The sequence below is a fragment of the Saimiri boliviensis genome, chromosome 2, assembly GCF_048565385.1.
Source record: "Saimiri boliviensis isolate mSaiBol1 chromosome 2, mSaiBol1.pri, whole genome shotgun sequence".
In the NCBI taxonomy this organism is placed as follows: domain Eukaryota; kingdom Metazoa; phylum Chordata; class Mammalia; order Primates; family Cebidae; genus Saimiri; species Saimiri boliviensis.
This window is the reverse complement of record NC_133450.1, coordinates 218,352,580-218,368,204: the sequence shown is the minus strand read 5'-3', so window position 1 is coordinate 218,368,204 and position 15,625 is coordinate 218,352,580. Positions and strand designations below refer to the sequence as shown.

At 38.5% G+C, this 15,625-nt stretch overlaps 1 protein-coding gene and 1 pseudogene across 7 annotated transcripts in view; both read left to right on the top strand.

The window, feature by feature from the left end:
• Positions 1-15,625, top strand: part of MAPKAP1 (MAPK associated protein 1) — a 260,780-nt gene that overhangs the window by 24,608 nt on the left and 220,547 nt on the right. For 6 of the 7 annotated variants that reach the window (XM_074395347.1, XM_074395345.1, XM_074395349.1 and 3 more), the window contains exons 2-3: positions 5,480-5,807; positions 8,203-8,292. The exons of the other annotated variant lie outside the window; for it this stretch is intronic. In XM_074395347.1, the coding sequence (XP_074251448.1) occupies positions 5,549-5,807; positions 8,203-8,292 (349 nt within the window). In that variant the 5' untranslated portion in view covers positions 5,480-5,548. The remainder of the gene's footprint in view (positions 1-5,479; positions 5,808-8,202; positions 8,293-15,625) is intronic. 7 annotated transcript variants of the gene reach the window in all.
• On the top strand, positions 2,577-2,743 carry LOC120366521 (U2 spliceosomal RNA; annotated as a pseudogene).

Here is a 15,625-nt window from a genome sequence, read left to right as displayed (position 1 = left end):
TATCTCTATTGCTTCCATATTTAGTAAAACAAATCTTTGTGCTGTAAACAAACTGGTGTTAAAAAGTGGGAGAAAGCAGCTGTGAAAAGTGGGAAAGCTTAGGCAAGGTGATGTTGTTTATCTATGACCTAAAGGTATATAAAAAGGTCTATCTTATTATTTTGAGACAGTCTTACTCTGTCGACCAGGCTGGAGTGCAGTGGCGCAATTTCGGCTCACTGCAACCTTTGCCTCCCAGGTTCAAGCGATTTTCATGCCTCTGCTTCCCGAGTAGCTAGGACTGTAGGCACACGCCACCATGCCCCTCTAATTTGGTATAGAGATGGGTTTTCACCGTGCTGGCCAGGCTGGTCTCCAACCCCTGATCTCAGGTGATCCGCTCACCTCGGCCTCCCAAAGTGCTGGGATTACAGTCAAAAGCCACTGAACCCGGTCTTGTTATTTTTTTGAGATGGTGTCTTGCTCCGGTGCCCAGTCTGGAGGGCAGTGGTGCAATCTCGGCTCACTGCAACCTCTGCCTCCTGGATTCTAGTGATTCTTGCACCTCAGCCTCCCGAATAGCTGTAATTATAAGTGCGTGCCACCTTGCCCAGCTAATTTTTGTGTGTTTAGTAGAGATGGGGTTTCACATGTTGGCCAGATCAGTCTCATCCTCCTGACCTCAAGTGATCTGCCTCCCAAAGTGCTGGGATTACAGGTGTGAGCCACCGTGCCCAGCCAAAAAACATCTGACTGTCTCAGAGAATCAAGAGTTAGTAGCATCCAGGGAAGGCATTCAAGGTCTGAAGAGACAGTATGTGTGAAAGTGTAGAATAGCATTTCTAAACTATGTTTTGTGGAACCCTGTTATACATTGATATGTTTTAGTATTCCTATTAAAAAATATTTATAGATGAAGTAAGTTTGGAATATATTGTACTTGGAAGTTATTGTTTTATTAGATTCCTCACTCTTAGAGATTCACAGTACACAGAGTACATAGTTTAAAAGCAAGAAGAAAACCTCTTTAACTTGTTTGAACCTGGTGTTTCCTAGACTTTTTTTTAAACTAAAAAATTTTAAATTGTAAAATATGCATGGTATAAATGATATGTAAAATTTACCATTTTAACCATTTGTAAATGTGTAGCTCAGTGGCATTACATGCATTCACATTATGGTGCAACCATCACCACTGTCCAGCTCCATAACTTCTCCATCTCCCTAAACTGAAATGTACCCATTAAATACTTTTCCCCATTACTCCCTCCCTCCAGCCCCTAGCAACTGCCATTAGATTTTCTGTTTCTGTCAGTTTGACTACTTAAGTACCTCATATAAATGGAATTATACAGTACTTGTCGTTTTGCGACTGGCTTATTTCACTTAGCATAATGTTCTCGAGGTTCATCTGTGTTGTAATGTGTCAGAATTTCCTGTGTTTGAAGGCTGAATAATATTCCATTATTTGTATATACCACATTTTGTTCGTCCATCCTCTACCATGTATTGTTAATTGCAACGTAGTATTGTGTTATATGTATGTGTCATGGCATATGTGTACTATTGTAGGTTCCTTTCAGAGTTTCAGTATTACAAATTATCCTGAGATAAGTATTTTACATAATTAGCTCCTTAGAGGAAATCCTAGAAGTAGGATTGTCCAGATAGTATTCATGTTTTATATTTTGGTAAATATTACCAAATTACCCTCTAAAAAGTCCAAGTTTTCGTTTCTTCATATTGTGCATGAGAGTGCCCATTTCTCTGAACCCTTGCCAGAGTTAGGCTTTTAAAAATCTTTTTGATCCTTGCACAACTGATCAGAGAGTACAATTTATTTTGATCCATAACCTGAATGTCTTTGTCTTGGAAATCAAACATAGCTTCAAATGATAATTTGCTGCTCTTTGGGAGATTTTTAAAAATATTCTCTTGGGTTTTGAGAAGTAATCTTGTTAGAATAAGTTGATAGTGTCCCAGGGTGACAATTTGGAAGGGCACATTGAAGAGATGCTCTTGTATTAGGAAAAAGGGCAGTCTTTTATTTATAATCACACTCTTACACCTGGCAAATTCACATGTGACTTATCACTACAACAAAATTGGATAGTCCTTAGAAGTTAGACAGCAACATTTATTGAACTCCTGCCATATATAACAGCCATTGTTGCCAGAAGGGATATGGTGTTATGGACCCTGTGGCACTTATAGTCTAAGTCTTTAAGTCCACATAATGGTAGATAAAAAGGGACATATACAATAGTATGTTTTCTGGGGCAGTCCTTTGGGAGTTCTGTATCAGAGCTTGTAGGGACTAAATATTTTTGAATGAGTCTTACAGATTTCCTAAATGTATGAAGTTGTGGTGTCCTAATAGAGAAGATAACTGCTGTTGTTGAGGCATTTGTTCTGGAAGGATAAAGTTGAGAGGTTGGTGTGTGCTTTCACAAGTGTTTGCCCATTCCTCTTGTTTTCAAAAGAAGTGATCTATTTCCCTAGAAAAGATTTTATTATTGAGGGTACTTCAGTATATTTTTGTTGCTTTGCCTTTTGCCATTTGACTTTTTGGTACCAGAACACCTATTGAATGTGTGATTGCTTCTCAGCCTTTGGCTAAGATCAAGTGTATTAAATGTGTGGCTTCTCATTAAAGCCCTTGTTTTTGCAAGGGAGAACTATTCAATATGAATTTGAAAGTACCTGCCTGTCTGCTGGTAGGCTAGTTGCCTTCCTTTCATGCAAGGAAGACAGCTTATTGTGATTGCTATAGAAGGATGTTTGCAGCTTTGATCTGTGATACTATGATTCCGTAAATACTCTCATTTATAAATAATTCTGTGGTGTATTCATTTTTATGGTTATAGAAAATGTTTGTATTTTAGAGCACACTGCTAATTTCGTAATTTTTTTCTGATCAATATCCTTAAAATGGTAGATTGACACTAAAGTTTCAGGGACTAAGTATCTCAGAAATTTGATGCTTAAAAGAATCCCATGGTATTAGGGGAGGTACTAGATCTGTATTAGGATATAAACTTTTTGATTCAGGGTACCTTACTCACTTTTGCATTTCCCATTAGTCTGAGAGTAAAATAAGTACTGAGTATAGTAAGAGGAAAAACGTGAAGATTAATGTAATTTGCTTGATTAGAGATGCTCCTCAGTTAAACTTCTCTATAAGCTCAGTATCTTTAAGACTCACTAGGTGATGTCAACAGAATAATGTGTTTCCAGACAACAATTTTTAAAACCTTAGTTAGCTGTAAGGATTTATTAGCTAGATTTCCTCTCTATGTTCTATTTCTAGGAGAAACAAATTAGAAGGAAATCTGGTATTGTAAGCCCTTCTAAAAATAAGTAACTTCTAGGACTGTTCGTGGAAACATAATCCAGCTTTCATATTCCTTGTACTTCACAATGACTTTGTAGGGGCAGGGAAATCACTCAGATGACTTACAGTGTCCTCTATCACAAAGGAAGCACAGACTTATTTTATGTGCCATGAACTTACTAAAGACAGATGGGATATTGACATATTTTAGGACTACTTTAAGCAAGAATTGATAGTTGAAATTATTGATATTTTATAATTATTAATAGCTAATATTTAATTATATGCCATGTATTTTTTTGAGCACTTTACCTGCATTGTCTTCTATATATCCTCTCATCCCTGAAGCTTCCATTCTATAAATGAAGGGGGAGAAAAAGGGACTCAAAAAAGGTTAAATGTTTTGACCAAGATTATATAGCTAAGAAGTAATAGGGCCAGGATTTGAACTCAGTTCTGTCTCTAGGGCCTAGTACCTAACCATTGTTCTGCAATATTTTCTTTGTTGAGTATTTTCACTTAACTGAGAAAGTGCTATCTTGTTACTGGAATAAATATTATTACAGTGGTTTTTATTTGTTTTTTAGCTGTTTTGTTTTGAAGGCAAGGTCTCACTATGTCATCCAGGCTGGAGTGCAGTGGTGTAGTCATAGCTCACGGCAACCTTGAATACTGGGGCTCAAGTGATCACTCTACCTTTGCCTCCTGAGTAGCTAGGACTACAGGCATGTGCCACTAGGCCCAACTAATTTAAAATATATGTATATTTATATTTTGTAGAGATAGGGTCCTGCTTATGTTGCCCATGTTGGTCTTGAACTCCTGGACTCGCTTGAGCCTCCCAAGGGGTTGAGAGTACAGGTGCGAGTCACTGTGCCCGGCCTCATTACAGTTTTAACAGGACTGAGGAAGCAGTTTTTATAATTTTCTAAAATGGAAGAAGTTGATCATATAGTAGGTAATTTTGATTATAAGTTTTTTTCTTTTTTTTTTTTTTTTTCGAGACAGAGTTTCACTCTTGTTGCCCAGTCTGGAGTGCAATGGCGTGATCTCGGCTCACCGCAACCTCCGCCTCCTAGGTTCAGGCAATTTTCCTGCCTCAGCCTCCTGAGTAGCTGGGATTACAGGCACACGCCACCATGCCCAACTAATTTTTAGTATTTTTCGTAGAGATGGGGTTTCACCATGTTGACCAGGATGGTCTTGATCTCTTGACCTCGTGATCCACCCGCCTCAGCCTCCCAAAGTGCTGGGATTACAGGCTTGAGCCACCGCGCCCGGCTCGATTTTAAGTTTTATATTAAAAGCACAGGCCAGGAGCGGTGGCTCACGCCTGTAATCCCAGCACTTTGGGAGGCTGAGGCAGGCAGATTACCTGAGGTTGGGAGTTCGAGACCAGCCAGACCAACATAGAGAAACTCCGTTTCTACTAAAAATATAATATTAGCTGGGCATGGTGGTGCATGACTGTAATCCCAGCTACTCAGGAGGCTGAGGCAGGAGAATCACTTGAACCCAGGGGGTGGAGGTTGCAGTGAGCTGAGATCACACCACTGCACTCCAGCCTGGGCAACAAGAGTGAAACTCCATCTCAAAAAAAACAAAAAACAAAAAAACCCAGCTATCTTGAAAGGAAAATATATTCATTGAGCAAAATCAATTTAGTGGTACATTTTTATAAAATCCCTAGTAACTCAGAAAGCATTGTCTGTGCCCTTTTAAACACTTCACAGCCATATGACAGGAGGGAAAATGTAAACTGATGAAATACAGTTTTGTACTTTAGCACATCATTTGAGGAAAATACAACTTGTTCCCCATGACCTTATAAAGTGAGAAGTTTGCATGATAGTGAAGGGAGAAAGAAAGGAAAATTTATTAACAGTAGTTATATGCTTTGAGTGGCCTAAGCAGTTGCTGTGATTTGTTCTGCAAGAGTGTAAGCCTTCCTTTCTGATTCCGGGGAGATCTCATTGACTAGAGCTGCAGCCCCTAGTGCTTATAATTATTTCCTTTCAGCTTAGACTTAATTCTTTTAAGCTCCGCAGTACAGGGATAAATGTTGATTTTCAAGGTGGCATTTTACTACACTGAATATGTTTGAAAAATGATTCAGTCATTTTCTTCCTTATTCTTAAATATTTGCTGTGTACATCATGTTTCTAGGTAGGTGAGCTCGTGAAACAATATGAAGAGGAGAAAATAGCGTTTTAAGAAAATTGGCCCACAGAAAGGATGGCCTTCTTGGACAATCCAACTATCATTCTAGCTCATATTCGACAGTCACATGTGACCAGTGATGACACGGGAATGTGTGAGATGGTTCTCATTGATCATGATGTTGACCTAGAGAAGATTCATCCTCCTTCAATGCCTGGAGACAGTGGGTCAGAAATTCAGGGAAGCAATGGTGAGACTCAGGGCTATATATATGCCCAGTCAGTCGATATTACCTCAAGTTGGGACTTTGGTATTAGAAGACGCTCAAACACAGGTAAACATTGTGTTCTAGTCATGTCTTCTGAGTTTTAAATCAGTAAACAATCTTACAGAATAATGCATAATGTTGGAATAGGCTTATTGGGGAAGTTACTATGTATTAATAGGAACAGGCATGTGTGAGACTAAGAGTGAGTCTGAGCAACATCTCCATCTATGCCACTGTGAATGGAGAGGGCCTCTAGAATGTTATTAGAAGTAGACAGAAAAGGGATAGGTAGAAAAGTTGGCTAGGAGAGACATGTTGGATGTTTCTAACAAGTCGTCATGTAGAAAGGCAAGTGGACTGGCTTTCAGTGTCTTCACAGAGCAACATTAGTCCCAGTAGGTAGGCTACCTGGAGACAGACTTCAGGTTGACATAATAAAGAACCTTTCATACAGAGAGGTGACCACCCAAGGAGAGCAGGCACTTCTTGCCCCTGGAGGAATTGTGGGGAGTGGAGGAATGGGGAGACACCTGAGTATTTGTTAGGGCTGGTTTTAGTAGGAATCTACACACAGGGTGTGGGATTAGAAAAGGGGCCCTTGTTTTTGATACTTTGCCTTTATTTTCTTAAATTGATCACCTTTTGATTTTTCTGGCTTGAAAACACTCAGCTTTGGTATACATGTATTTAGTTGTTAGCTTTATTGCCCATTTTCCCACTTACATTTTTTGGTGGCCTTTCAAGGGGAATGCGGTGAACCAAGGACTTTTATTTTGCTTAGACAAATTACTTAGAATACACAGCGTAGTTATAATATGACAAGTATTCTAGGAGATAATTTTTTTTTAGATAATCAGAAAATATAATCTCCAAATTAGCAGCAGTAACCTGCTAACACACAGGAAAGGTAATGGCAAGGAGATATAGTAGAGCACTGAAAATACACATTTATTTTCATGGTCCAAATGTAAAATGCACATAAAGGGATATTGGAGGTAGAACTGTATACAATTTACAGTGAAAGGCACATTCAGATTTTGGTTCAGAATTCAGTATCTGTGACATAAGAATAATTTGCTCTGATGATGAAAATAATTAATTAATAGCATTTCCCAGTATCTAAAGGCACTTTTATCAAAATAGGATTTGAGTGAAGGTTTCAATATAATTTAGAACCATTGATTCTTAGTTCTCTAGTTGAAACTGACTTCCTTGAGGTTATTGAGATGATATCTTATATGACAGGTTGAATGTATTTCAGTAGGAGTATACTGCTAAATTGAGAGCTTTATGATTATATTACTTTGGCTGTACCCTTCAGATTTATTAATTGCAATTGAATGTATTTTTCTTCAATGGAATTTGGTTAGATATAGTGACATTGTCAGAATGCTTTTCCCAGCATAGTTTAAATTTCTGGTAAGATTATTTTCAGTGTCTCCCTACCACAATGCTAAGGCAGAAGTGTATAATTTCCTACCTTGAAGAGGCTGAAAAAGAAATTTATTTGTTTTCTGTTAGAAATATGCTGGGATAGAAAGTTGATTAGCAAGAGAAAACTAATTTCAAGTGATGACATCAATTGTGACTGTCTTTTCCATTGTGGTCTCTGTATGCAGCAGTTGTTAAGTGGGTGCTGGATGGTATTTCTTTAAAGGATCAGTTCACTGATTTTTGAAGGTTGATCAGCCAGTGGCAATATAATCACAAATGCCTAATTTTAGGTGACTCTTGTTGGAATTTCTGTAGGTAGCACTTAGATGCTAATAATTAATTGAGATTGTGGGTTGTGTTAGTGACCAAAGAATTTACTTTATAATCTATGCAGCATATCTTAAAATTTTATAAAAGAAAAATTGTTCTTTTTAAGATTTGACTAATGTTACAAAGATACAAATCATTTATTTTACTACCTATAAACTGCTTCAGCCCACTGAAGAAAAGCTATGCTAATTTATATAGCTTTGACATTTTATAATTTTCATGATTTTTAGATAAAGGATTTTATATTTAAAACTTTAATAGTCTAGTCTGAGTTCATTTATCTTTAATTTTTGAAACGGGTAGAGTAATTCATAACAGTAATTTTATTCCTGTAATGTAATATTCACTTCAGTTCATTTGTGCATTAAAATTCCTTTAAGACCGTTATTAATGATTTATATAATGAAATGTCATATTAATCACAGAAGTTTTCACATTTTATTATTCTCTTCCATGTTAATACTATCTTTATGATCACTATTAGTGTTTTATATCCTCTAATTTCAATTATAAATCAAGAATATTTTCATGTTTTTGTTGGTATTTGCTTTTCAGGGGTGCCACCTTTAAAATTTTATGACTTTTTCTCTACATATGCAATATAAAACATCTTTATTCATGTAAAGGTAGTTAATTATGTCTTTGTTTATGGTAAACTTTCATTGACAAACTTATAGTTATAATATTTCTTTTCAAGCTCAAAGATTAGAACGACTCCGCAAAGAGAGACAAAACCAGATCAAATGCAAAAATATTCAGTGGAAAGAAAGAAATTCTAAGCAATCAGGTAAATGGAAATGATTTTAATTCTTAATTTGAGATTTATGTATTTAGTTTATTATGTAAGAACTTTTACTTTTAATTCATTCTTTTAAATCCTCTGGGCAGATACCTCTTGTGTTTTGATCTTTGAGCTCTTTCACTTGTGTGCCTTGGCCCTCTGAAGCTGTATGCTCTTTAGGGCTTGGCTTTTTGGTCATCCTTCACTCTGGGTCGCAGGGATTGTTGTGTGCAGGGGACATTTTTTAAAAGCTGTCATGTCAGTACTTTTTTCTGATATTTTTACAAAAATATTGTAGGCCAAGCAGTGGCCTATTTTTTTTTTTTTTTTTTTTTTGCGATGGGAGTTTTGCTCTTTTTGCCTAAGCTGGAGTGCAGTGGCATGATCTCGGCTCACTGCAACCTCCGCCTCCCGGGTTCAAGCGATTCTCCTGCCTCAGCCTCCTGAGGCTGGGATTACAGGCGCATGCCACCACGCCTGACTAATTTTGCATTTTTAGTAGAAATGGGGTTTTACTGTGTTGGCCAGGCTGGTCTTGAACTCCTGACCTCTAGTAATCCACTTACCTCGGGCTCCCAAAGTGCTGGATTACAAACGTGAGCCACTGTGCCCGGCCAATACATACATATTTTTTGAGATAGAGTCTGGCTATGTCACTCAGGCTGGAGTGCAGTGGTGCCATTTTGGCTCACTGCAACCTCCACCTCCTGGGTTCAAGCGATTCTCATGCCTCAGCCTCCCAAGTAGCTGGGACTACAGGTGAATATCATCATGCCTGGCTAATTTTTGTCTTTTTAGTAGAGATAGGGTTTCACCATGTTGGCCAAGGTGGTCTTGAACTCCTGACCTCAAGTGATCCACCTGCCTCGGCTTCCCAAAGTATGTGCTGGGATTATAGGCGTCAGCCACTGCACCCAGCCCCTGTGATATTTTGGACAGGCTTCTAGGTTGTAGATTTCCCTTGGCAGTTCCAGCCTAGACTTTCCCTTTCCTCATTAGTGGCCCTAGTAACAGTTTTTTTTTTTTGTATATATGCAAATTCTTTTCCCTTAGTGTAAAAAACATTATGTTGCTGGTATTATTAGCATTTGGTGTATATTTTCATATAGTATGTTTATAAAGGCTGGCCATCTTATGTACTTTCAAGCTTCGGTCTCAGCAAGAAGAAAAGTCTTGGGAAAAAAACAATTGCAGAAATAAAATGCTATTAAAATATTTTGTAGTCGTTGTATCATGTTTTCTAGACTTTCTCTTTTTTTTTCTCCTTTAAAAGAAATGTCTGCAGTCTGTCTTCTATATCCTTCTAGCACCTCCTGCCATCATATTGGTATCTAATAGATGCCTAATAAATATTTGTGGATTAGTTCCATTGTTACACAATCATCAAAAGGCCAATAATATTAAGGTTTATTATATTAACAGCAGCCCCTTCTTGGTGCTCTGCTAGGTACTTTACGTGCATTACCTCCATTGCAGTGATCTTGCAAGGTGTAGATATCATTGCTGTTGTTTACAGATAAGATAAAGACTTACAGATTTGATGAAGTTGCCAAAGTTACACAGCAAGGAGGGTAGTGTTATAATGAGATTTTTTTTTTTTTTTTAAATAAAGATGGGGTTTCACCATGTTGGTCAGGCTGGTCTTGAACTCCCAACCTCAGGTGATCCACCCGCCTTGGCTTCCAAAGTGCTTGGATTACAGGCGTGAGCCACCACAAAAAAAAAAAAAAAAAAAAAGAGATGTTTTATGTCCAGCTGTGGCTGCATGTAAAGGCCAGTCTCTCTGCATTAAATCACACTCTAAAGTGCTTCTTGATTTCTCCTACTATGATTATAAACAAAGGTATCCTCAGTAGGTATGATTTTCTTCGTGACTGCTACTAGATGATGACTGTGTAGAACCAGAAGTTCCATTTTGCTTGTTTTTATATCTCAATCTGACTTCTTGAATGCAGTAGTTCTTGAATTTCTCTTTAGTTTTACTCTAAATACTTTCAAAATCTTAACTACGCTAGCTTCTTCTGTTGATCCAGTTAATGTTTCTCTTTGTTGTATTTAATACAAACTGAAAATACTTTGTATCACTTATCTTATTCACTGTCTTCAAATTTTTTATATATCTTAATGTAGTTCTTATTAATCTTTCTTGATCAGTGAATACAGAACCAGTTTATCTAAGCTCCTCTGTCTCTCTACCCACCCTTACTTGCTTTCTTTACTTCCATATCTTAAAAAAATTCTAAGTTAAACATACAGTGAGGCAAGACGCTGTGGCTCACACCTGTTATTCCAACACTTTGGGAGGCCAAGGCAGCAGATCACTTGAGGCTAGGAGTTTGAGGTCAGCCTGGCCAACATAGTGAAACCCCATTTCTAGTAAAAATGCAAAAAATTAGCCAGGAGGCAGGCAGATCACTTGAGGTCAGGAGTTTCAAGACCAGCTTGGCCAACATGGCGAAACCCTGCCTCTACTAAAAATACAAGAATTAGCTGGGCATGGTGGCATATGCCTGTAATTCTAGCTACTCAGGAGGCTGAGACACGAGAATTGTTTGAGCCTAGGAGGTGGAGGTTGCAGAGAGCTGAAATCGCACCACTTCACTACAGCCTGGGCAACAGAGTGAGACTGTGTTTCAAAAAAAAACGAATTGTGAATAGAGTACCTCAAATATAGTTGCATCAGTCCATTTTACACTGTGAGAAATAAGTTCTTCAGCTTAAATTTTGATACCTGTAATAGAGAATTTTGTTTGGTCCCCTACTTATTTTTAAAAGTTTAATCTACTTTAATTTTTGTTCATTGTTTCACAGAATATGCTGGAGAAATAGTTATGTCCCCCTGTTTTGCTTTTGTTTGTAACCGTACTCTCCATTGTGTATGGGTACTTCTTATACTTCTCTCCTTCAGTTTCTTTCCTTCTCTTTTCTGTGTCTCATGGATTTTGATAATTGAGCCTGTAGTCTTATTTCTGGAGAAGCTCTTAAATGTGTGTGTTCATGCTTGAACTGTTACCCCTGATTCTGGCCAGACCAGCAGCCTGCCTGGTGGTTGGAGTGAAACTTATCAATGCACAAAAGAATGTCTGGATTCTCCCTTAGGCTGGACTCCATCATTAAACCACAGCTTGGCACTCCAGGTGTATTGAAGCATGCTAGAAAAGTGGAGTCAGCAGTCCACTAAACATCTACCTGGCAAACTGAGCAGCCATTCTATTTTTATACATCTCCTACAAACATACTCTCTCAGCAAGAAAAGCCGCATCTAAATCTTTTTTATCTTTATTGAGAATTTTGGATAGGTAATTATTTATTCATTCTCTTTCTCTCTCTCTCTCTCTCTCTCTCTCTCTCTCTCTCTGTCTGTCTGTCTGTCTTTCTTTTTAAAGAATTGGTGGTCTCACTGGGTTGCCCAGGCTGGCCTCAAACTCTGTACTCAAAAGTGCCTCAGCCTCCTGAGTAGCTAGGACAACAGGCATGTGCCACCATACCCAACTTCATTCCCTCATTCATTTTTCTGGTATTTATGCTTTGCTAAAATCCTTTTGTTTGTTTTCTTATCTTTGTTTTATTTCATTCACTACTAGAAGAATCATCATTCTAAATAGGATGACCTCCCTGGAAGTATTCTTCCACGATTATTCTGTCAACATCCAGTTTATCCTTTAAGACACAGCATAAAGGCAGCCTTTTCATAGAGGAGATAGAAGGGTTTGTAGAGATCATCTGGTTCATACCTCAATCCATGAGACCACTTGATAAATGAAATACCTTAGAGTAAGATCCTTGTAGTCTACGGCCATACCACCCCGAACGCCCCAGATCTCGGAAGATCCTTGTAATATTCCTGTAACGAAAACTGCATGGATAGGTGTGAAGGTGGTGTCATCAGAAGTGTACTTTGTTAGGAATAATGTCATATTAAGATCCAAATATTTTTAATTTTATTATTTTAAAATGGTGTTGGTATTCTTTACATAATTAGCTATTACCCTTATTCATTGAATCACTTAACAAGTATTTCTTTTATAACTCCTGTGTGCCTAATAATTCTATGCTGGGTGCTAGGAGGACTACATGAATCCTCTCCTCAATAAGTTTGAAGTCTAATTGGCAAATAAGGCTTTTTATGCATGGAGTTAAATAATAATGCAAAACAATAATGTATCTTATTTATATAAATTATTTACATGTACCTGAAGTTTTATGTAACTTCAAATATTGGTTTCTTAAAGTAATGATTCCCAAATAGAGTGGGTGTATAAAAATCAGAAATGCATCCAAAAGTGCATGGTATAATAACATTCCCTATAAATTTTTAGGCCTCACCTATGGAATTCTTGATTCAGTAGATAGGGGTTGGGACCCACAAATCTATAGTTTTCAAAAGCTCCCTATGTGATTCTGACGAGTAACCACCTTAGGGTATATAGTGTGTTAGCCACTAAGTTTATTTCATCTTTTTTTGTTGTTGATACAAAGTCTCCTTTTGCCAACCAGGCTGGATGGTGTGTAGCAGCGTGATCTTGGCTTACTGCGACGTTGGCCTCTGGGGTTCAAGCAATTCTTGTGCCTCAGCCTGCCTAGTGGCTAGGATTACAGGCGTGTGCCATGATGCCTCGCTAATTAAAATTTTTTTTTTTAGTAGAGACAGGGTTGTGCCATGTTGGCGAGGGTAATCTTGAACTCCTGGCCTCACATGATCCACCTGCCTTGGCCTCCCAAAGTGTTGGGATTGCAGGCGTGAGCCACTGTGCCTGGCCTATTTCATCTTCATTCAAAGCCAGCAAATTAGCTGTTAATATGTCTCTTTTACAGGGGAGAAAACAGGTGCTCAGAGGCCAAATAATTTTCTCAGGTTACTTACAAGTAGTAAGTGGTAAAGCCAGAATTCATCTCCTGGACGGTTTGACCCCAAAGACTTTAGTCTTTCTACTCTGCCCCGCTTCCTCCCATACCATTGACAGAAAGGAGCTGCTTCTGAAGATTTGGGTTTTGAGGAGTCTTTGGTGTTCTCTTTTTCTTTTTCTTCTTCTTTTTTTTTTTTTTTTTTTGAGACGGAGTTTCGCTCTTGTTACCCAGGCTGGAGTGCAGTGGTGCGATATCGGCTCACCGCAACCTCCGCCTCCTGGGTTCAGGCAATTCTCCTGCCTCAGCCTCCTGAGTAGCTGGGATTACAGGCACGCACCACCATGCCCAGCTAATTTTTTGTATTTTTAGTAGAGACTGGGTTTCACCATGTTGACCAGGATGGTCTCGATCTCTTGACCTTGTGATCCACCCGCCTCGGCCTCCCAAAGTGCTGGGATTACAGGCTTAAGCCACCACGCCCGGCCATCTTCTTCTTTTTTTTAATTTGAGAGGGAGTCTCGCTTTGTTGCCCAGGCTGGAGTGCAGTGGCATGATCTCAGCTCACTGCAACCTCTGCCTCCCAGGTTCAAGCAATTCTCCTGCCTTAGCCTCCCAAGTAGCTAGGATTATAGGCACCTGCCGTCATGCCTGGCTAATTTTATTATTTTTAGTAGAGATGGGGTTTCACCACATTGACTAGGCTGGTCTTGAACTCCTGACCTCTTGTGATCTGCCTGCCTGCCTTGGCCTCCCAAAGTGCTGGGATTATAGGCCTGAGCAACCATACCTGGTCAAAATCTGTTATTTTAATATATTTGTTTTGTATCCAGCCACTTGCTAAATCTTTATAGTTCTACTGTGTTCCATAAGTAAGTTCTGTTACACATTCTCACCTTCTCAATGGTATAGTGTGTGCTTTTTCATAAAGCTGATGATAATTAAATTTCCAGACAATTAATTTTTTTAGTTTTGTTTGTTGGGACTTCCAACTGTTTATATTGGTAGGACTTTTCAGTTGCAGATAACAAAAAGCTACTTGAAGGAGGGCTTTCAAGAAGTATACATGCGCCTTATGAATGCGTTGGAACCACAGGGAAGGCCCTTATGACTTCCGCTATCTTGTCTTGGCTTCTTTCTGCCCTTCTGTCCTCCTCCCTTTCTGTACCCTACTGCAACACCTTTTTCTACTTCTCTAGTCCAGAGTTATTCATTCAACAAATATTTATTATTAAGAACTAATAAATTATTCTTTCAACAAATAGTGAACAGGACAAAGTACCTGCCTTCGTGGGGCTTATATTCTATTGGGGGTAGATAAACAGTAAACATAATATGCCAGAATGGGATAAATGGCATGGAGAAGAATATAGCCAGGTAAGGGAGATAAGGAATGCTAGGCAGAGGATTTTGCTATTTTGTGTAGGGTGGCCAAGGAAGGCCTCATTAGGAAGGTAATGTTTGAGCAGAGATCTTAAGGAAGTGGAGGAGTGAGTCATGCAGATATTGGGGGAATGAGTGTTCTAAGAGGAAGAAACAACGAGCGCAAAGATTCTGAGGCAGAAATGTGCCTGGTGTATTCAAAAAATAGAGTAGCAAGGAAGGATGTCTGTTGGTTAGACCATAGTAAGCAAGGGGAAGAGTAGGATCAGAGAAGTCAGTAGTGGGGTTCCCGGTCATGGAGGGTCTTGTAAGGAATTGTATTTTTTCTCTGAGATGATTTGATCGGAGTAGTGATGTGATACATGACTTATTTTCCCCAGTTTAAATTTCCTTAGAATTTTTTTTTTTTTTTGTCCAGGCACGGTGGCTCACACCTGTAATCCCAGCACTTTGGAAGGCTGAGGTGGGTAGATCACTTGAAGTCAGGAGTTTGAGACCAGCCTGGCCAACATGGTGAAACCCCATCTCCACTAAAAATACAAAAATTAGCCAGGTGTGGTGATGCATGCCTGTAGTCCTAGCTACTCGGGAAACTGAGGCATGAGAATTGCTTGCACCCGGGAGGTGGAGGTTGCTGTAAGCCGAGATTGTGTCACTGCACTTCAGCCTGGGCAACAGACTGAGACTGTCACAAAACAAAAAAACAAAAAACTGCTTATTGTAGAAAATTTCAAACATACAGAAATAGAATGGTTTAATGAATTCCCTTCACTCATCTACCAGCTTCATCAATGATCAGTACGTGGCTGGTCCTGTTTGATTTATACATTCTACTGCCAACCCTCCCAGATTATTTTTAAGCAAATCCCAGCTACTATATAATTTCATATCTAAGTATTTTTTATTTTTAACACATAATAAAACTGTGATACTACTCTCCAAAAAATTATCTTAATATTCTTTGTATCATTTAAAATTATTTATATTGTTAGTTATTATAAAGAAATGTTTAATAATTATTACGTTAAAAACATTTAACATTTTTAAATAAAATTATGAAGTAAAAAATTTTTATTTTGAGACAGGGTCTTGTACTTTCACTGGGCTAGAG